Source organism: Rhipicephalus microplus, chromosome 3 (assembly GCF_043290135.1).
Source record: "Rhipicephalus microplus isolate Deutch F79 chromosome 3, USDA_Rmic, whole genome shotgun sequence".
NCBI lineage: Eukaryota > Metazoa > Arthropoda > Arachnida > Ixodida > Ixodidae > Rhipicephalus > Rhipicephalus microplus.
The window spans coordinates 76,881,736-76,905,441 of NC_134702.1; the positions used below are offsets into that span (position 1 = coordinate 76,881,736).

General features: G+C 45.2%; 1 protein-coding gene across 3 annotated transcripts in view; it reads right to left on the reverse strand.

Annotated features, from left to right (window-relative positions):
- The window catches only part of LOC119160781 (uncharacterized), an 83,369-nt gene that overhangs the window by 22,167 nt on the left and 37,496 nt on the right, over positions 1 to 23,706 (reverse strand). For all 3 annotated transcript variants that reach the window (XM_075889856.1, XM_075889855.1, XM_075889854.1), the window contains exons 10-13: positions 20,487 to 20,747; positions 10,779 to 10,970; positions 4,388 to 4,476; positions 2,719 to 2,861 (exon numbers count right to left, since the gene is read on the reverse strand). In XM_075889856.1, coding sequence (XP_075745971.1) covers positions 2,719 to 2,861; positions 4,388 to 4,476; positions 10,779 to 10,970; positions 20,487 to 20,747 — 685 coding nt within the window. The remainder of the gene's footprint in view (positions 1 to 2,718; positions 2,862 to 4,387; positions 4,477 to 10,778; positions 10,971 to 20,486; positions 20,748 to 23,706) is intronic.

Sequence of the window (23,706 nt, forward strand, 5' to 3'; positions counted from 1 at the left end):
TTGTTATACCAGCTCATATGCTATAAGTAGAGCAAATCTTAAATGTAACATTTCACATGCTATTGCTTGCATTCTAGAGCATGTCAAATCCTAAAATTCCAAGTTGTTTCCACTTACTTTTTGATGCAAGAAAAAAAAAAATGCCACTTGAACAGGCCTCGTTTCAATTTTAAAGAATAGTATTGTGCAGGTCATGACTATTGTGCAGGTCATCGTTCTTTATAATATACATACATTTCGAATTAGATTTGAAATCATTAGATCAATATCACTATTCACTTTAAACTTAAAATTCACTAATCTCACAAGTCTAGTCGCGACAAATATGTCAATTTTTCTTTGTATGTCATACTATTAGAATTCAACATTAAACTTCCCGACCATTATCACTATTCACTTCGAACCTAACATTCACTATTCCCACAAGCCTAATTTTCACAGATGTAACAGTGGCAAACTTCCTCCGGGTACGGGCAGAAAGCTTTGCCACGTTGCCAAGACTGTGTGCGTACAACGAGCGTCGCAGGTACTTACGCTGGAATGAAGATGGGTTGTCGGTGCGAGACAAAGGGTGCATGCAGGAACCACGCCAAGCGTCTAAGCACAACAACAGAGAGAGAGCCACACAGCATTGACACAGGAGGCCAGAAGCATGCGCAACAGAAGATAAGCATTCAGGTGAAGTAAGAGTGGGTGTTAGGCAAAGACATGACACAGACTAGCTTTGAACAAACAGCATATGCTTATAACTTTCTTTAAACAGAGATTTATTGGAATAACATCAGTTGAGGCTGATTGCTCTAAGAACCATCACTGCTACTCTTTGCATCTCTACACGAAATAACTACATTCAATGTCTACATTATGCAAGTTTTGCACCATAACTTCAATGTTGCAGATTTTGAATATTTTTCGTATTTTAACCCTTAACTCCAAAACCCTCAGAACACATCATAATCAACTGATAAAAGAATTATATAGGGGCCCTAGTAGATCCTGCCAGAAGTTAGGACTCCATGACCAACAGATGCAGGAACCCCCAAGGCGGAGTTGCCACTTGTGTAGCCCTGGGCAAATATTCAAGCGCTTAGAACATTTTAACAAATAATTGTGGATTTGCCTAATCTTCGTGCTTGCATGCTTTTAAACGCACTTGTGGCTTTCGTTAATGTGGTCTGGTCTTGTTCCAAGAAAAAGAACCGACTGCTGTGAACTTTGCAAGCCTGCTTGAATTGGGGAGCCTGAAAAAGTTCAAGGTGGGGAAGTGTAACAGCTGAACCTTTGCTGAACTCTGATTTGTGGTAAAGCGGATTCACGCCACATGGAGCCAAAAGAACGATGATTAGACAAATCCATGTACTACCCATCATTTCCATACTGGCTAAAGCATTGTGCGTTGCAGCTTTCATAGACACTATCGCCAGAGTTCCCTCTAAGGTATCTATAGGAAACTATAATGCCAAGAAGCCACAGCTCAAGGTACACATTTCCCCTGTTGAAAATTGCTTGAAATTTTAAAATGACAGATTTTGCTGCTTGTAACTTTCGTATTGCTCCTATCCTAATCCTGCTACTATTCTATGCTACTTTCACTCTAATAAGTTATATATGCGAAAGCCCGATTCTTAAAAATATAGTGGAAGTAGGCTGGGCCATTACAAAAATGCTCATTTTCTTTGAACACATGGTACATACCATTCAAACTATTCAATTCAGATTGTTCGATGAAATCACTATTAGCCTTAAATTCGCTTCTATTTCGAATTTGCTTCAAATTGCTACCATTTGCTCACACCTACACTTGTGTCTTGATCACATTTTCATGTTTACAAAGTTTTCTCTCAGAAAGAATGCAGTAACTGGTGTCATCAAAAGGCGTTTAGCTAACATGAGAGAAGTCTTTTCACTAGTGTCCTTTAAACAATGGCAGTCTTTCTGACATGCTCAATGCCTGCATCCAATCTTGAGAAACGTGAAAAACTATATTCAGTAGTGCAAGTGGTGACATGCAATGCAAAATAGAGCAAACCGACTAATCTGGCAGCATGCTACCATTTTCGATGCGCAACGGGAAGCGACGTGCACTGGCCATACTTTTCATGCAGTTCAATTTTGCTTCCGAACACTAAACCGGGCTTGCACAAATTTTTAACATGACTACAACACCGACCATGGTGCAACCTGCTACTGCTTTATATTTGAAAAAATACACAATGTGCAACATTTTTATTTTTGTCTGTCCTCGAGCTCGTTGTACTACTTTTGCTGCCATCCTGAATACATGAAACGTGCAGTGAAACCTCTGTCACAAATTTCATGTTGAAATATTCATATCAATCACTCGAAACTTGTGTCAAAAAGAACCCAACATCAAACAAAAAAATTGTAATTATGTAAGAAAATTCCTATGTTCACTCATTTTCTTTGTGTCCAATCGTCAACGATCACATTACCCATCAAAAAAATGCACAGATTACCTCACAAAGTTTTTGCATGCCTCAGTAGGTCACATGCACATAACATTTTGGCAGTCATTGCTACAGCATACATAGTTAAATTCCTTTGGCAAGTGAGGGAGACTGTCACATGGAGACAGTGGTACTGCTTAGAGAATATTTGCAACACTAGCTCTGGGACTTGGATTGATTTGCGCCCGAGGGACAGCATTGGCAAACACAAACAGATAAAGCATCAAGTATAGAAAAAGAGGGGACGCACCTCTGGGCCTCCTGTTGCTTGCGCAGGTTCTCCTTCTGCTTTTGGTCCTCGAGAATCTTCTTGAGCAGGGCTGTCTGCAGGATGGACTGAGTGTGCACTGCCAGCTCTTGCGGGGACGGCACACGAGGACGCAGACCCGCGCTCTGCATAATGGAACACAGTCGCACGTGCTCAAAAACTGAACGCTCGAGACCGAATGCCATGCATTCTGAATGCTTGGCTCAGCTCAGTAGCACGAGCACAGGAGTAGTGACAAAGTATCGCAAAAAATCTGTGGATGAGAACATCGAGAACCTAAAACACACCTGCGACACTGCTGAACCCCTTTGTAAGAGAGAGTTAGGTATAATAGAGACAGGTGTGACTATGTTCAAACTGGGGTTGATAAGAAAATGCATACCGTATTTGCTCAAACCTAGGCTATAGGTTTGAGCAAATAGGTCCTATAGGCCCCTCCAGGTCCTATAGGTCTTATAGGCCCTTCCAGCGACGAACATTCTTTTCGTCCAACCCAAAGCCCCACTCGGCTTGAACGTTGGAGGACGAATCCATGGCTAGAACAACTTTTCTATTATATGCAACATTACAATGGCATCGCCTGTTTGGGGCCATTGAGCTAAGCCACACACAGCCCACTCGAAGCGAGACTCAAACTACGGCTTGCCTCACCACTCGCCACAAAGATAAAAATGGCGGCCTCGTGTGTGTACTTCAGCCAAGTGTTGGCTCGGCTACTAAAGGGCACAATGCCCTTTAAGTGGCGCTAGTTGTGCACCATTTTCCATGATAAAAAGGAGAGTTTTTCAAAACCCTCGAATCTAAGCTGACCCTGGAGTTCGATACGAAGAAATTCAGAAAAAACTATCGGCCTACATTGGAGTAAATACGGTACATGGCACCCTGCTTTATAAGAGACACCTCATAAAAAGACAAAAATAGCACCCCAGGGAGTGTCTCTTGTGAAGGAGTTCAACTGTAGTATGCCTTCTATAGCCAATATAGATTGAGTTTTCTATTGGGAGATCGATAAACATGGTTTCCTTTCGATTTCTCAGTATTATCTAAATCAAGCTTTCCTCCTTTTGTTTTGATGTTTGGTGTATACTTACGCAGTACCCAAACAGCATAGTTTCAGTTGTGAACTCAGTGACTGTGCCTTGTGCTAATTTTCTCAGTCCTCGCGAAATGTGCACTGCTTTTGTCGCAATGTAATTAGGCTACATGGTCCATGTTCAGCTTGTTCTTGATCAAAAGACAACACTAACAACACAGACGAACACAGTGAATACAATCTTGTCATCTAACGAACTCCACTCTTGTTTTCATTGCAAGAAGAAACTGAATGTCTGAAAGATGTTTGCAAGCAAATTGAACTTGCAATAACACCAAAAATGGGACCAAACTGAGAAATTCACTGATGTATCTCAGTACCACACACACATGGAAAATATCATATTGAATGCATTTATTCTGCTGGTATCTTCCAACATGTCAATGCAATTGCATAGCACCAATACAATTGCAATGTATTTCCCCAGCCCTATACTGATGCGATGGACTTTTTTTTAACACTCTCTTGATACTAAGAATTAGGTGAATTCAGACATTTTTGTCAGTACCTTGATATCTGAATTAATGGTTAACAAATACAATAAATTTTGGAACTCACATGAACTTGCAGAGTGTTTGAAGACTGCAGTGGAGCACCAGGAGTGGGCCCTGCCACAGGAGGAATGGGCGACGGGTGCTGGCCAAACACTGCAATGTTAACGAACAACATTTTTCGTCAGATGACCAAGTGTTTACAATCCAACACCATTTTAAGACATAATTTCAAAGGAGAGATAGCGAACGAGATATCAAGGGCAAATACCATATAGCCAAGAACATATTTAAAATCAATCTGAAGTGCACGCCGGGTGACCGAGTGAGATGCGGAGCCCCTCACGACGACATCAACGTTGGGACAATGTAAACAAACCTACATCAAGAGTGCAATGAGTGGCTGCTAGTATGTGCCATATGCTTGCACTACCAGAGATTTCTTCCTCAGTGTTTGTGGCATCGCGTGTGCTGGCTGTGCTATTTATCAGTGCCCACGTTTGCGTGGTCACGTGGCCAGGTGTGTTTACCTAGCACCAAGAACTGCTCCCGCCTAGCCCTAAGCTCTCTGAAACAAACCGAGACTGGGCATACTAAAGACGTCTAAATAAAGCTACCTATTGCGAAAAAAAAGTACAAAGTTTGTGTGTCAGTACTCCTTTAATTTCGAAGTTGTTAGGATTCCGAACAAGTCAAAAACGGACCTTTACTGTTGATTTTGAATTCTATGCCGCCTTACTGAAAACTGGGCAGAGTGAAACTGTTGTACACAGTGCACCATGTACAGGAGGGGGGGGGGGGGGGTCAAACATTCCCAGGCCACACACTCATAGGAATACATAGAATAGTGACCTGGGAACTTCTGACCCCCCTCCCCCCCCCAACCTGAACGTTGTAAGTGCAATTTATTAGAGAGCTCTTTCACTGGAGCTCAGCTTGACTTCATTATTATTACAGTCATATCCAAGTTTGGATAGCCAAGGTTCTACAAGACTAACTTCGATATAAGAAAGCTGTGTAGTCAACTACTTGTATTTAAATCTTCACGCTCCAGCATTAAAGAAAGCACTATAGCTTCCCAGGTTATCCACAATGATATTTCGCACAATAGTCACACCACAAACGCAGCATACTTTCTTAAAGAGAATGACCTCCCAGTTCAGGGCGCATCAGTGTTCCAATAAGACAACAAACCCAGCTGAATCGTCAACAACGAAGCAAAACATGGCAACAACATTTTCCATTGCTTGCAGCTCACAGAAGCATAATCTTCGAGACTGGGAATCATTAAACAAAAAAAAGTAAGGGCGCGTACAAGAGACTTCCGCCTCAACAGGATTTTTAACACGACTGTGTTTGATGTCAAGCTCCACCAGGAATTGCACCAATACAGTAATGTTTGTATTTTTGCGTGTATGTAAATTGCTTTTGTACTTAAAGATCTTATATTCACAGTATTTTATAAGGGCTCGTGTTCATAATGCAAATTTCTTTTACATTATGTTTATTTTGTACAGAATAGTACTGATGTTTCATAAATTTCATCTTAATAAAATTTCCTTTTCCCATAATTTGCTACAATATTCGGAATAAGTGTTGTTTAAAATTATTGCATTTACTCGCGTATTGAACCCACTCGCATAATGAACCCATCCCTCACCTTGGTCCTATGAAAAAAAAAAAATTCTAAATTTATCTGTTCATTTTATTTCGGTGTGATGGCGAGTGCGATTAACCATCAAAACATTACATCATACAGTCGAGCCCACATATAACGGCCCCACTTAAGAAGAACTTTGCTTAAAATGAGCAATTTCCGTGTGACCGCGAAAATATACATTGTTTCAATGACACAAAATCGCACTTACAATGAACGTCTCCGAGCACCGCCGATCGGTTACAACGAACGGAGCCGGCGCTCTGCCGACCTTTCGGGAAACCACTTTCGACCACCGATCAGGCATCGGCGAGGTGCCCATAGATTCTTATTGTGAAACGTAGACCCTGCCTTAGAACCCCTTTAGTTGCCGCTCTCACCAACCGCTTATTGTTACGCACCCTTCCATCCTTTGTCCCCCCGCAACTCTGAGCGCCCCGCGTCACCAGACGGGGCCCGTGTTTTCACACTGTCGCCAATCTTTCGCAGAACGGTCGGTTATCTCCCGTTTTTAATCGCTGGTGCTGTCGTTGGCGTCGCCGGCCTGGAGTGACCTGGCCATTTGCCAACATCGTCTGTATCTGATCGTCCGAGTTTTCTCTTATCGTATCATTCTAGTGCATGCACGTACACTACCCCTCCCACTCTAATAATTCGCGATTTGTTTCGTGTTTAGGAATTATTCTCGCTCACTTTGCACTCGGCACAACATGCCCTGCGCATGCATGCGGAAGCGTAAAAACGCCAGTTGATTTGCGTGAAACGAATCGCTAAATATTGACGTTGGTGACGCCACGCAGACCTGGTGGCACAACAAAACGATTCTTTGACCATGGCCGCCAATTCTTTGAACACCGCTTCGCGCGCCGATGCAGGCGCGCCGTGCTTAGACCTCTGTGCACGCAGGCCCTTTTTCAGTTTTTTTCTACGCGAGAGTTATGTGTATCACAGATATTTCAAGCAAGCTACCCGGGTGTTTTGGTTTTCAAGGTCGTCTTCCTGCCGTATCCTCCCCTCTCCACTATCGCAACTCGTAGCCCATCTCTCGGCCCTCTTCTCTTGATCACAACTCCTTCGCCTGTCTCCACAGCTCTGTGATGCCAGCCACGCTGGCTTGAATTCGGAAGCTTTGATTTCTGACTAGAAAAGATCCCAGAGCTGTACCACACGTTCTGGCATGTGTGTCGTGTGTGCGCATGTGGTCAGGATGGCGGACGAGAGGCTTCGCACGCTTTTTCCTGCCACTCAACAAAATGTCGAAAGTGTGCCCGCTTGGCTTGGGCCTGATCCACGCATTAAATGCCGCATCGCAGAGTGCTTGCTAGTAACTGTTGACCACCTGGCAGCCAACCTGCTGCTTCGGACGTCCCAGTACTCAGCTGTGGAGATGGTGAATATTTCGTGGGCAGCGGTGATGGCCACATGCACGTTAAACTGTTTTCGCGACACGGACTTTGCCGACGTCGGGCCCGAAGACGAGCCTGAAGCTTCCGAACAGGACCACTGCGACGGCGATTTGTGGCACCGTGTCGTCGACTCCGACACAGGAGAGCGGGTGGGACATCTGTTGCGATGGTTTCACTACGGCCGATGACTATGCCGACACCGCGGAACCGTGCACGAATTAGGGCATTGGGAATGAAGTATGCGGCAAGAGTGTTTTTGCAAGAATCGGATTGCGAGCGACAAAACTTTGGAGCCAGTGCCACACGCAGCTTATGCCACAGGCCTTGGCGAAGAGCACGCTGCCGTTTGAAATAAACTCGAGACCATCCTTATCGCTTCTGCTCTTCAAGACACGTACATCACGGACATTTTTGAGCAAAAAACTTTTTTTCACTCGCAACTTTTTTAAAAGCTCGGTTTCACTTACCGTAATTACTCGAATCTAACGCCCACCTTTTTTCCGGTTAAGCGAGTTCATAAATCGCATGCGCGTTAGAATCGAGTACGAAAAAAAAAAAATTACGGTCAATCTACTGCCATCGGCAATTCCAAAATAGCTGCCCCCTACGTGCGTCGGCATGGCGCGTCGGCCATTTCTGCCTATGTGTTTCCCATGTGCGGCACTTTGTACGTGTGCTGAGGAGTTCCGTCATCTAGTAGTGCATTAGCATCGACAACGTGGAAGGGCCGACTCCAAAAACTCGAGTGCACCATGATGCCGCTTTTAAAAGAAAAGTCATCGCGTTGTGCAGAAACGGACGGAAATCGGGCCGCATCGCGATCGTTCGGAGTTCCTGAAACGTGCGTGCGGGACCGGCGGAAACAAAAGCAGAAGATTGTCGAAAGCAAAGCTTCACGCAACGGCTTCAGTGGACCACAGCAGGGTCGGTTTCTGCAAATTAAAGAGCTGCTCGGCGAGTATGTGCTTGAGTAGCGAGCGGCACAGCGGCCCGTGACGACAGAACTGCTCCAAGTGCGGGCTATGCAATTAGTCTTAGAAAAAGGTCTAATGCGGAGCCAGTTTAAAGTGAGCAGGTGCTGGCTAACTAACTTTATGAAGAGGAAAGGCTTTTCCCTCCGAAGGGGAACATGCATATGCGAAAAGTTTTGCGGAGGAGTACGATGAGAAGCTTCACAGTTTTCAGAGGTTCGTCCTAAACTTGCGGCGCAACAACGGCTACCTGCTTGGGCAAATCGGGAATGCCGATCAGACGCCTCCTCGACATGCCTGGCACCATAACCGTCGAGAAGGGGGCGAAGCAAGTTCGCGTGCCGACATCAGTCCACGGTAAAACTACAGTGACGGCAATGCTCTGTTACACGTCAGATGGGCACAAGCTTCGCCCGTACCTCATATTTAAATGGAAGACGCTCCCGAAAGGAGTTGTTTTTTTGAGTGGTGTGATTGTGCGGGCCAGCGAGAAAAATGGGTGCGCGTTGCAATCGATGGCTTACGTTTTTTTTTTTTTCGTGGTGGAAATCTGGTGCGCGTTACAATCGAGGGCGCGGTAGAATCGAGTAAATACGGTAGTACAAAGGTCAGGAAACAGCGAACGAATGCCGGGTCAGGCTCAGCTTCGTTATAAACGAGCTCGACTGTATCACAAAACAACAACGCAATAAAAGTCAAAACATAGTTTAACAACCATGCGAAGTAGTTGCGAGCAGCACGAGTGCAGGCGACCTTAATCAAAGTCGCGCCTTTTGCGGCAAAGCGCCATCTGTCGAATGGAAGAGAAACCTCTATGCTGATAGTGCCACGCAACCACAGCTGCACAAAAAGCACGTGGCCTCCGAAATGGTGGGCGCGCGGCATAGAAACAGGCCGCACGCCTGCCATCCCGGAAACCATGCAAAGTGCAACCGCGACGATGGCGCGTCATGCACCCGCAACGTCTACCGCAACATTTGTGTGCCACCATCAGACGCTGCGTTTTTGTTCTCGGGTTTGTCATTGTGAACTTTTTTGGGACACCTGCTGCACAGGGCGCCTTTGGCCAGTACGCTAGCTACACGGCGGGTTATGAACAGCATGCACTGTAGCATGAAAACTGAGCGGCTGAACGACACTTTGGCGTCGATTCGTGCACTTTCATTACGGGAGGAAACATGGCTACAAAAAAGATTTATCCACTCTAGCGACTTTTTTTTTCTTCCGTGTAATGAATCCTGCCCCCAAATTGGGGTCAACTTTTCTGATAAAAAAATGTGGGTTCATTAGGCGAGTAAATACGGTAATACTGTTGAAAAGACGAATTCATGCCGCATCAATTGATATATCAAAATTTTGCATCAATCAATTTCAGTAGCAGAAAAAAATATCAGGGTTTCACGTGCCAGAACCGCGATACAATACGGGGCACGCCAGAATGAAGTGTTCCGAAAATTTAAATCATCTGGAGTTCTTTAACGTGCACCGACACCGCACATTAGCCTCTAGCTTTCTTTCCCCTTCCGTCGAGATATGACGGCCAAGGCTGAATCGAAGCCCCGCAACCTTCAGGTCAGCAGCGAAGCAATGCAACTGCTACACCACCACCGTGGCCTTCAGTGGCAGGAAAAAGATGAACTGGAGAGCCCACTGACTTCAATTGAATTCTTTTAATTCAAATTGAATTCTCTTTGACTTGAATTAAAATTATTAAACGTTTCGAAGTATTTGAAGTAAACAAATAAATATACCAGTCAGCCGGTGGTTTCACTGCAGTAGAGGAGTGCTAAGCCATGAAAGCCCCTACCTAAATGCATATTACCCTCTAGCAACTCGGATCTTTAGAAGGCATAACATAGCCCCGCCACGGTGGTCTAGTGGCTAAGGTACTCGGCTGCTGACCCACAGGTCGCGGGATCAAATCCCGGCTGTGGCGGCTGCATTTCCGATGGAGGCGGAAATGTTGTAGGCCCGTGTACTCAGATTTGGGTGCACGTTAAAGAACCCCAGGTGGTCGAAATTTCCGGAGCCCTCCACTACGGCGCCTCTCATAATCAAATAGTGGTTTTGGGACGTTAAACCCCACAAATCAATCAATCAGAACGCATAACATATTTGACAGGTTGTCACTTGCATTCTACCGAAAGTCAAATCCTGACACTATTCAAAACTGTTTACACTTCCTTTGATGCAAAAAGAAATGGCATTTGGACATGCCTCATATCACTTTTTAAAATATACTGTGCAGGTTGGTTGGGTTATGACAGGTATGTACATTCTCTAAATATTGTGCGATATATATACTATTCGAAGTAGATAAAAAAATTTTTGACCAAGATCTCTGTTCACTTTTAACATAAATGGTTCCCACAAGCTTAGTTAACTTGGAGCCACTTTTACAAGCCAACTTCCTTGCATTCTCACCAAGAGGGGAGGGCACTCGACGAGGGTCCTGTGGGACACCTGGCAAGGGGGATGGGCATGGGGCCAGCAGCCCCAGCTGCTGAGTGGGCGATGGCCGCTGGGTAGTCACCACAGGTGGTGCGGGAGGCTTCAGCAGGCTGTTCAGCATCTCCTGCTGCTGTTGCTGCCGAATCATGGCCGCTGCAGCTGCAGCTGCGTGTGCACAAAAGAAACACATGTCCGCCTATTGCACAGCCAGTTTCACATAAAAAAAAAAAAACGCAGTCCACAAATAGACCTTATTTATTCACATCATAGGCGCACTTTTTTTTGCAAAAAATTCGGCTCCAAGTTCGAGGTCTATTGCTCAGGATAAAATTGCCAAAAATTGTATTTCAGACAACAGCATAGTCCGCTGATAGTGTATACCCCACCCATGTCTGCGATACAGCCGAAACAACCTTCATAGGCTACACTAGCGCAAAGCATGTTGAGCATGCAGTCTGGCGTGTACGAGAATCTAAGCAGGCGATGCATTAACATTTTCGAGATTTAACATTGGAAGACCCGCATTGCAAACAAAAAGAACGTCAAAAAAAAAAAACGAAAAAGGAAAGAAAGAAGACACTACGGAAAGAAAGTGTCATTTCGGAAATTCACCGATTACATTTCAGGCCACATTGATTATCTGTGCGCTGGAAGGTACCAATCATTCGATTTCACGAGCTTACAACCCATTTACGAGACAATGCAGTCGTACTTCAAACCACCATTAAAGTGTTACAAACGCCGCCCAAACCCCTTTTATTCAAGTAGAGCCACCAAAAAGAGTTACATTGATTCTGTACCACCATCGAAAAGCACAAAACTGATTAAGCCTAGCCTATGATTCGGCATGTTGTCACGGGAAGTTTGTACAAAACATGAAGATTGGGCGTCTACGCATTAGAATGTTTAGGTTCGCAGCCAGGAAATCGACGGTGACAGAAGTCCGTCAAGCTGGTGCAAGTCTGCGTAGTGGTAGCGAGGGCAAAAGCTCACGTAGGAAAGCAGAAAAGCTTTCAAATTTGCAGATGAGGTAGCAAAAACATTAACGTTTTTTTCCAACAGGAAACAGCAGATTTGACAAGGACGTAATCACACATTCCATACGAAGCATGCGTAGCCGGAGCTATGCCCGTGTAGGCGCAAAGGTTACTCCCACACCCAGGCAACCGCCCAAGAGCCCACGTAGCTGGCACAGCGCTGCTGTTCTTTTTTTTCGTTTCCTTTTCCTCACTTCAGTTAACGTAAGCGACCCGCTGGGGTGGCCTAGTGGCTAAGGTGCTCTGCTGCTGACCCCCAGGTCACGTGATCGAATACCGGCCGTGGCCGCCGCATTTTCGATGTAGGCGAAAAGGCTTGAGGCCCGTGTGCTTACATTTAGGTGCCCGTTAAAGAAACCCAGGTGGTCGAAATTACCAGAGTCCCACTACAGAGTCCTTCATAACTACATGGTGGTTTTGGGACGTTAAACCCCAAGAATAATCATTATTAAAGTAAGAGGGCTTCGAATTGCAACTGTGCAAATACAGAACAGAACTGGCACAGCACTGATAAATCAAATCCTTGGTTCACTAAAAATCTTCGGAAAATGCAGAATAAGAAAAAAGCGGCTATATAATGCAAAGTGCTCGGGCAGTTCTTGGCTCAAATATCAAACCTGCATGAAAGCATACTGCACTGCTTCAACTAAGACTAAGGCAAAGTATTATTGCATTAATCTACCCACACTACTGAAAAACAACCCAGCTAAATTTTGGAAAGTTGTCAAAACCAGGACATCTCATTACACGATTGTAACAACTTCAGTGTTTCAGCGAGCCAATGTCCAACAGCACTTAATTTCGTTTTCGCTTTTGTCTTCGCGAAAGAGACGTAGCAGAGCTTGACTACCAATTCATGGAACCAATAGACATTCAGTTAGCCGACATAGTTATAACCATAAAGAACCTCAAGTTATTTTAGTCATGTGGTGTAGATGGAATCAATTCAAAGGTGCTGAAAAATGCAGTAATGGCCTCAAGCAAAATTCCACTTTATTTCAGCAGTCTTTCAAAACTGGCATAATACCGTCTGACTGGAAGTTGGCGAAAGTAAATACAGTGAAAGCTCGTTAATTCACACCTCATTATTTCGAAATTTTGGATAATTCAAAATGGTCGCCGCAGTCCGGTCCGCAGTGCATAGGAGACCATGTGTAAAACGATTCGTTAATTCGAACAGAAATTGCTGCCTCTACGGATAATTCGAAGCGCGCGCCGCCGAGCGTCATCATCGTCAAACACTAGTGGAAGCTTTTACGGTCGAACGATAGGTGGCACGACCAGTTTTTTCGAGCTTCAAGTGGCCTTCGAGCAAAGGGCGAGCAAAGTATGGCCTCCAAAATCCAGGGAGCAATTTTTTTTTTCCGTAGCCCTCCCGCTATCTCAGCGCCTGGCGCTACTTGTACGCGGGACCCACTGGACGCTGAGTCGGCGGAGTAGTCCGAGCAGTCCTAGGCCGCTCCCGGCAGCGTCACTTAGTTCCTCGAGCACGTTGTTTGTTCACGCCGTCAAGGCGTCTTATTCCGCATCAAAGTTGCAAGATGCCGCGGGGAAACTACTGCGCGAAGACTGTCAAAGAGAAGATGGAGATTTTGCGAAAGGTTGACCAAGGTAACTCGAGCAAATACGAAATTGCGAGGAAGCACGGCATACCTCCGAGCACGTTGTCAACCTACATTTGCAACAGGATGGCCATTGAAAACGCCTATGAAGCCGAGGATTTTGGCGCCAGTCGAAAAAGGCTAAGGACAGCGAAGTTCCCGGAACTGGAGTGAGCTTTGATTATCTGGGTTAAAGAAATGAGAGCCCAGAGTATCGCATTGAGCGGCCCTATCATCGTGGCCAAGGCAGCCGATTTCGCCCTGCGCTTGGACATTGAAGACTGTCGCCTCCGAGGGATGGTTTCATCGTTTCAGGGAGCGGCACAATCCCATATTCCGCACGTTATCCGGCGAGGCAAAGGAAGTGGACGCCGAAACATGCGCTACTTGGAGACGCGACACCCTGCAGCAGTACTTGGAGAGCTACTCGCCACAGGATGTGTTTAACGCTGACGAGACAGCGTTATTTTTCAAGTTGCAGCCAGACAAGACGATCACCTACAAGGGAGACAGCTGTGCCGCCGGCAAGCGCAGCAAAGAGCGTGTCACTGTTCTGGTCACCGCAAATATGACCGGTACGGAAAAGGTCCCCCTTTTTGTGATTGGCAAAGCACTCAAGCCACGGTGCTTCAAAAACATTCGCTCACTGCCAACGGAGTACGCCGCAAACAAGAAAGCCTGGATGACAGGTGACCTATTCAGGAAGTGGCTACTGAAATTCGACAGGCGAATGGAACTCGGCGGCAGACGCATTCTTCTTGTCGAGAACTGTTCGGCGCACAAAGTCGACGTTGAGCTGAAAGCAACTAAGTTGGTGTTCCTTCCGGCAAATACGACTGCGGCCCTACAGCCAATGGACCAGGGTGTGATAAGGAACATTAAGTGCTTTTATAGGCGTCACGTGCTGGAGAGAATGATTTTGTGTGCGGGCGACAGGACGGACTTCTGCATTACGCTGCTCACGGCCATGCACATGTTGGTGCGCGCATAGGAACAGGTGACCGCGACTACAATCGCAAACTGTTTCCGCCACAGTGGATTTGCAGCTGGAAGTGCGCAGGATAGTTGCGACGTCGACGTGGATGGGGCTGAGGAGCTCATGCCAGTGGCATTGCGCGACACTCTTCGGGGCGTACGTTTTGCCGATTATGTTGAAGTTGACACCGGTGCATCGGTGTGTGGTGCCCTGACTGATTAGGACATTATCGCTCAAGTAGCCGGTGCGCAGCCTGATGCTGAAGAGCCAGAAGGTGAGGAAGACGAAAATGACGAAGCGCCTGTGCGCCCATCAGCTTCTGCGGTGATGGAGGCACTTAATGTGGCGCGTCTCTTCTTCAGCTTTGAAGAGGGTGAAGAGGATTCCCTGCGCCGCGTCCGCGCGCTGGAACAGAGAGCCGCAGCTGTGGCATTAAGAGAAAAGAAGCAGATAGTCATCACCGACTTTTTTGGCCAATAAATATTTTTCGTGCCCCCACCCCCGAAATCCACCCATTTTTGCTCACTTTCATTATTTCGAATTTTGTTTAATTCAAAATTGCTCAGCGTTCCCGTGGAATTCGAATTAACGAGTTTTTACTGTTCCAACATTTAAATGTGGCAATAAAACCTCATGCGAAAATTACCGTCCTATTTTGCTTACATGCATTTGTTGTAAAATGCTAGAACACACCATCGTTTCGCATATTTACAGACATCTGGAATCCAATAATTTCTTTTTAAAAAATCAACACCGTTTCCGAAAGCGTTTTTCGTGCGAGACTCAGCTCTTCGTATTAACCACAGATCTTCATGCAAATATGGATGATAATTATCAAACTAAATGCGTGTTCCTGGACTATCCGAAAGCTTTTGACTGCGTTGCACACTGTCGCCCGATATCGCAGCTTTCCGCCTTGAAGTTAGACTCCCATACAATATCATTGCTTCGCAATTTTCTACCTAATCATCAGCAGTACCCAACAGTCAACAATTTTTCTACTCTAACTGATGTTTCTTCAGGTGTACCACAAGGCAGCGTACTCGCACCATCACTTTTAATCATATTCATAAATGATCTTCCGCAGCATGTCACTTCTTGCATCAGGCTATTCGCCGACGACTACATTATTTACCGTCCAATCAAAAACATTAAAGATCACCTGTCGCTTCAGAATGACCTCGATGTAATTATTGGTTGGTGTAGTACATGGCTCATGACTAAATGTCTCAAAATGCTAAGTAATGTCATTCACACATAAATCTAGCAGATGCGAATTTTCATACAACATTCATCAGTCAATTCTCTTGACTGCAACGCAATATCTGTACGCGGGCATTATACTTACACCTATATTGTAGTTCGACCACATTAAAGCTAGCTCTGCTAACGCTTCCAGATCACTGTTTCTTAAGACACAACTTGAAAGCTGCACCTTCAAGCATTCGCAAATTATCATACTTGACTCTGGTTCACCCTCAACTAGAATATGCCTGTTTGATTTGGTCTCCCCATCAAAAATACTCAATTGATACATTGAAAAAAAATTCAGAAAAGGGCAACCCGCTTCATCGCCAATAACTACAGTCCCCATTCCAGTATATCGTACATAAAACAGGAACTTTCACTTCCGCTCTTGAGCATACGACACAACCATTGCCCCCCCCAGATTCCATTCTTTCATAAAATCCCCCACTCCTCCCAAATTAGCATTACTGGTCTGCACAAACCATACCTCATGTAGATTGCACAATCACCTCAGCTATTCCCATATGTAGGGCTCTACAAATGCGTTCAGCAAGTCTGCACTCTCATCTGCCATTATTCTCTGGAATAGTTGGCCTGATCACATTGCTGCCAAGACAAACTACGAAACATTCAGTCACATGTTATCGAGCCACTTCACAAATTTCACAGAGTAGATGCCTTTTCGTAGTGCAAGGGTGAATTTTTAGAACTTCACCCTACACCCTTCATCAAAGCAACTTTCTGGTATGCTACGTGAAATGAGCTAGTTCTGACTGGCAGTTATCCCACATATCGCCAATTGTTTTTTTTTCTTCGCACAGGAAATTCACCCGGTGTATTGCCGCTATGAAATATACCTTTTTATATTCATCACGCATGGTATTACTTTTCATTTTTTAAATCATGAACTCATGTTAAGATTGTCGCAGCTGCGGCAAGTAACCGCTCCGTTCTTGTGCTCTATAAACCCACCCTTTCACTTACCATTTGCATGCGTGTGTCATCTTTACATGTATATATTTAACTATAATGCTTTCTGTTTATTATACTGCAATGGTATCTTATGTATTTTTGCCAACTTCATATGTGTATGTAAATGTATCTCGTACGTTGCCCCCCTTACTCAATGCCGTGTCGGCGTTCTGCCTCAACCCACATTGTGACCGAAGGAGCTAAGTTCGCGTATTTGAAAGGCTTCAATGATATTAAGGATGACTGGAACTTGATAGCGCACAAGAAGCAAGACAAGTTTACAGACTAAATAAAGTGCGGTAACTTGCAGTTCGCACCTTGTTTTTGAGTAAATCATTATCTTAGCTCACGTAACGATTTCAGAGGCCTGAAATTCTTCAATTTAGGCCTTAAGGGTGGACACTGGTCTTGGAAGGCCAAAATTCGCAAAAAATCAACCTTTTGAAGCTCATATTTTCGGAATCTGTACCAATTTTCGCACCTATCTGACAAGTTTCTAGCTTCTCGCATCATGATTTCTGGTGCAAAATCAATTTATAACATCCCTGCGAGATGAATGTGAGCGCAAATTGACGTTAAAACTAGCTTTTTGAACTGTTGCCGTTACACATGAGCTATCGTGTTCATCTTGGTCTCATTTGGAAGGGTCGTTCATCTTCAATTTCTCGTCACCACTGGCTCGCCTTGCTCATAGGTTTTTCTGCAAAAACGCATAATCGAGAAGTACTAGCACCCGATTCTATATACTGCTTGGGGCACGTGACAAAACCTAGGCATCCGATTGGCCAAGTGGCGTTTCCAGCGTCTGCTTCACTATCGTAAGACGCACGGACATGCCCATTTTGTCATGGTGCTGCTCACTGCCTGCGGCAGCAAAGAAGCCCGTTGGTTGCCGACAACATTACAGCAAGTAAACAGCAGAAGTGAAGCTACAAGAGAGAACAATCTGTAGTGATGGAACGGAAGCGCAGTCTTATCGCTAAATGCGCCATAGTCATGTTAATGACTATGTAATTCTAAGTACACACATTTTTACAGTTAAAAATGTTAGAACTCTGTTTTCTTGATTTTTCTCAAAATGGCAAATTTGTACACCCTGCATGAAAATTCCTGTAATATATCGGAAACTATTACAGATAGCAGAATTTTTTTTTTTTTTGCAGCATGAAGCTATGTGTTTGGAGCACACAACATAGGAAGCAGATTTTCATTTCTCTTCATGCAAGTTTTTTAAATTAGTCTTGTGTGACCACACAATGGCCACATTCAGAACTATGAAGTTTATTGTACTCTAATGTCAAAAATAATGGCCCAATCAAAAAAGTGCCTCCTATGTTGTGTAGCTTGTGCTTTCTAGTGTTGATCCCTATGCTATCTGTAAATTTCGGTCTGGTGGTTATTTTTTCTAGTGTTGATCCCTATGCTATCTGTAAATTTCGGTCTGGTGGTTATTTTTCCATTGTAGTAGGAACAATAGGTATTGTTATACTAATTAAATAATGAACTAATGAAGCCTCAGAGAAAAATTGCTACATATTTAGAATCTGGAGAATAAACTGAGTAAGCATGTCAACTTTTGTCACATTTGGTTCAAAAGTAAATTAGAGAACCCTAAGACCCATGTGCCCCCTTAAATATGCATACAGTCGAGCATGCTTATAACGAACCTGCGCCTGACGCGACATTCGTTCGCTGTATCCCGAAGTTCGTAGTAAATGAAACACAGCTCTTTAAAAAGTTGCGTGTGAAAACACAATTTTTGCACAAAAAAATCCGTGCTGCAAGTGTTTCGAAACGCAGAAGCGGTAAGGTCTCGAGTTCATTGCAAACGGCAACGTGCTCGTTCGCTGAGGCCCATGGCACAAGCTGCATGAGCCACTGACTCCAAAGTTTTACACATTCTCGCAATCCAATTCCTCCAAATCGCTCTTGCCGCGTACTTCAGTCACAATGCCTTCATTCGTGCACGGTTCTGCGGTGTCCCCATCATCGGCTATAATGAACCCATCGCAATAGACGTCCCACCTGCTCTCTTATTTCGGAGTCGACGGCGCGCTGCCACAAATCGCTCTTGCAGTGGTTCTGTTCGGAAGCTTCAGGCTCGGCATCCGGCCTGACCTCGACGAAGTCGGCCTCGCGAAAATAGTTTCACGTGCATGTAGCCGCCACCGCCTCCAATGAAATATTCAACATCTCCACAGCTCAACACCAGGACGCCCGAAGCGGCAAGTTGGCTGCCAGGTGGTCAACAGCTATGAGCAAACTCTCCGCAATGCGGCACCTAACGGGCGGATTACGCCCAAGCTAAGCAGTCACACTTTCGACGTTTTGTTGAGCGGCAGGAAAAAGCATGCAAGGCCTCCCGTCTGCGATCTTGACTACACACGCACACTAAGAGCAAACAAGAGGCGCACACGCGACACACATGCCAGAACAACTGGAACAGCTCGGGCCCGTTTTTAGTCAGAAAATGAAACTAATTCGAGCCAGCGTGGCTGGCGTTGCGGAGCGGTGGAGACGGGCGAAGGGGTTGCGATCAAGAAAAAAAGCACAGATTTGCGAAAGAGCAAGGAGTTACAAAAGAGTGAAGAGAGGAGAGGCTACGGCACGAAGGCGACCTTGAAAACCAAAACACGCATCAAGAAAGGCAAGTCGGGTACCTTTCTTGAAAGATCCGCGAAACGCGCTACTCGCGCGTAGAAAAACTGCGCTCACAGAGGGCAAAGCACAGCCGCCTGGATCGGCATGCGCAGCGGTGTTCAAAGAATCGGCGGCCGTGGTCGAAAAATCGTTTGTTGCCCCGGACGGGTTTGCGTGGCCACACTGACTTCAATATTTCGCAATTCGTTCCGCGCAAGTTAACAAACGTTTTCGTGCTTCCACACGCGTGCGAAGGGCATGCTGAGCCGAGTGCAAAATGAGCGAGAACAAGTCCTAATCACGAAACGAATCGCATATCAGAATCTGTGGGGTGACGTACGCACGTGCACTATACGCAGACGATCGGATACAGTCTGTGACCGCCGATGTTGGCAAATGGTCTGGTCACTCCAGGCCGGCGACGCCAACGACAGTACCAGCAATCACGGACCGGTCTTCGAAAGATCGGTGGCAGTGTGAAAACATGGGCCTCATCTGGCGATGCAAGTGCTCAGAGTAGCGGAGGGACAAAGGACGGAGTGGTGCGTAACAAAAAGCGGTGGCGAAGGTTGCCTTATCGGTGGTCGAAAGTGGTTTCCCGGGAAGTCTGCAGAGCACGGACCTTGTTCGCTATAATCGATCGGCGGCACTCTGAGATGTTCGTTGTGTGATTTTGTGCCGTTAACCTAACGTATATTTTCACAGTCACGCTGATATTGGTCATTTTAAGCGAAAGTTCGTCTTGGGCCGTTATCTGTGGGCTCGACTGTATTTTGTATTTCAAATTCTCAATATATCAAACTATTGCGCGATCTTTTTCGAGTTCTATATATTCGGGAACGAATAATGCGGGAATGGTCCCACAGTAGCGACGTAACAGTGGGGTTCTACTGTAGTCACTATACTTGATATTTAGAACATTGATACCCACTAAAAACGTCATGCAAAGCTCCAGCTTTGCGAGATGCTCATAGCCAAGTCCCATTCACATGCGTATTCAGTATGTAGAATACTATGGCATGCTGCATTCCTAATGGTCTACAATTTGTTACGTCGCGCAAGAAATTTGCATCGACAAAACAGCACTGTTTGTAGACATTCCAACTAACAAAACCAAACACCGCACCAAAACCTTTTGGAGACCACAAGGAAAGCTACACTTCATGAACTGCAAGCGCCGAGCCCATGCAAAGGCACAGAGACCCACCAGCCATGGGATCGTGCCGAGCAGCGAGCAACTGGGCAGTGGGGCTCAGGGGCTGGTGGGATGCCATCGGGGGCGGCTGTAGCCCAGGTGACACTGGCCCCATTCCGGCCAGGATCTTCACGAGCATGTCCTGGTTGCTTTGCTGCTGCTGGGGGCCCATGGCAAGGCCCTTGCCTGCAGGAGCCGGTGGACGCAGCAGCTGCGACAGCAGGCCCGGGGGCGGCTGTTGCATGCCGTCCCCACCACTGCCACGAACCATGCCTGAGGCACATAACCAGACATTGAACGCCGTTTCGAGTTGTCGAAACAGATAATGTACAGTCATCAATTTTGGGCAGACTGAGCCTTCCAAATGTCTGCCTTTCAGAAGCTTTAATCTTGGACTTTCAGCATATAAAGGTCAACAGTTTATCTCTGCCATTAGCATGTTTCCCAGTGTTAAGTTTTCCTGACTGCCTTGTTGTTTCAGGCCAGTCGCAGTATAGCACTGACAGGATCCAATGCACTGGGAACATCGCCATTACGTTGCTACTTTAGAAGCATTCCTGTGCAATATATCATTAACTAGTCCTCTAAGTGACCATGTTGACTTTTCACGCAGCTTTGCCTGGCTTTATGGGCAACATCCACACCACTGTGCAGGGTAGTGGGGACGTTACCCACGTCTCACTTGATTTCTGCATGCAAAACTACGGCCTGCAAGACAAAAGCGCACACTGATGACTGGGACAAAAAAAAAAACAAAAGTGCTTTGCGCACACCTAGACAATGTTCCACAAGACACTCGTTTGTGTCTCTTTTTGCATTCTTGTCTAGTTTGTGTGCAACCATTCTTTTCTTGCAAGCATCAATCAACCTGCCATGCAGTAAGTTTTATAAAAAGCATGGCCTTCGAAGACTGCTATTTCCTTTATAAAGATAGGGCCCTTGACATGCTTATTGCCCGGAATCTGTTTTAGCGTACAGGTTTAGCAAAAGTTAAGCCTTTCAAATTAGCTTTTGTTGCCACGATCATTGCTGGCACCAATTCATCATTATAATTCCCATACAGTCGGTACCATACATACCGAACTCGAGGGAAATCGTAGAAAACTGATATATTGATGAATCAATAAATAAAAGTATGCATATCTGATGCCTAAATTAAATCATTTCAGGCCTCGGAAATTATTACAAACACCGACAATGATTCACTCTCAGTATAATGAACTATGTATGAAATGAAAGTTACTGCACTTTATTTCGCATGAAAATAGTCCATAAGCTTGTCTTGCTTGTAGTGTACCATCAAGTTTTGATTATTCTCAATCCTTCAGCCTCAACAGCATTGATTGACCCAACACCGATGCAAGCTTAGTAGCACGGCAAAAGTTGGTTAGCAGGGACAGCGATGGCGTTGGCATATTTAAAACCCCACTAATACACTTCTGCAAAACTTCCAATGGCAGCCACAATCTCAGCAATGATGCAGTCAGAAACAGCTATGTCGTCATCTGTAGTGATGAGTCGCTCAATGTACAAGATGGTGCCCGAAATCGCTGATAAGTTGCAGCACTGTACACCAGCGGTCATAACTCACCCTAAGTCGCCACCTAGCCCACAAGAAAAATTACGACGGTGTTTTATTTGACGTCGCTCCAAGCACCAGCGATAATTTTTATTGCTACATGCGTGTCGAAGTTCTATTCAACTCTTGAATGAAGATTTATCAAAAACAAGGCAAGAAGTACACAAGTCCAGAAAGCCCAAAAGAAATAATGTAGCCTCCGAGACGTGCGTTTGAAGACTGAAAACGCCAAAAATATGTCACGAAGTTGCACATTTTGAAGGCCATGCTTTTCAGGCTCGTGTGCAATTGTGTGCTAAAAAACAAAGAAGGGACTACGAACATTATTACGCGATCACAGAGTCGCCTCGCATTCTCATTTTGGTGTTACAATGTAGCCGTAAATTGATGAATATTTGCTGGGCAAAATGCACTTTCTAGGCTTTGGCACGGTGCAGTGTTCGATATGGTGGATGTCCTGCTGTGTGGGAGTCTGATATACAGGTGCACCGATCCCATACTTTTGCATTAGAAATTCAAGGAGATTTCTCAACTGTTCGATATGCCATTATTTCGATTTATCCGAGCTTGATATATCCGGGATAGACTGTCCCATCTGAGGTCTCTGCTTAGTGCGCTCTTCTCTCACTAAATGTATCTCCCAAGTCGTCACGATAGTCATGCAAGCGTCCTGCATGCAACTATTTCTTTGATTCATTGAATTGTTCATGCCAACAAAATGTTGTTCAATAATAAAGTTGCAGTGGATAATGCAATTTTCCCCTTTGCAGTTCGAGCCGACAATAAGATTGCGGCCGAATGTGCCAACTAAGCTTGCACAAATACTCAAATGCTTTGAATATTCAAACAAACAGTAGAGTATCCAAATTTGCTTCGAATTTCGCTTCGAAGTGTTGGCAATGAACGAATAGGTGCATATTCCCGTGTACAATGAAAATGAAACCACCTGCAAAGGTTGTTTCACTACAGTGTAGGAGTGCGAAGCCGTGAAAGCACCTATTCAGGTGAAATCCGCTTGGCCGAGAAACTCTGCGTCAAATTTAAAGGGGCCATGCAATACTTTTTGAGCATAGTCTGAAAATGCTGCCGGTCTGGTGTCAAGGCTACCGAGAACATGCGAGTCTAATGTAGTGCAGTGCACAGCTTGCAATTCACAATAAACTCTCAAATACAGCTGAAAATTGTTTTGTTTTCTCTGCAAACGACAAGCTCCAAAATCACTCATCGCAGCCATTTTATCAGCCAGAGCATAGAGCGCTCTGATATTACTGGGGCCGCTGCAGGAGGTCGCGACCTGTCTATGGGTATGTGCGCAATCGCAATGAAAAGCCATGTATTCGAAGAAAAAACAAAGAAAAATTACTAAAGGCCATGAGGAGGGCGTGACGCATTTCCTTCCCCCGTGCCATCTCTCCCTGCTTAGCTTCGAGCGCTTTCGTCAGGATGAGATACCAGAATGCAGTTGCAGCATGCGACAAACCTTTGCAACTCCACTCGCACTGAAAAGATTCCGAAAAACTTTCGCGGCAGTGAATTCATGAGGCAACAAGCTTGTTTAGTGAATCCATTCCATGGCTATTTCAAAAAGTTTTGCAGGGCCCCTTTAAATGAACATATTACCCTCAAATCAATTCATCATAATATTAAGCTTAA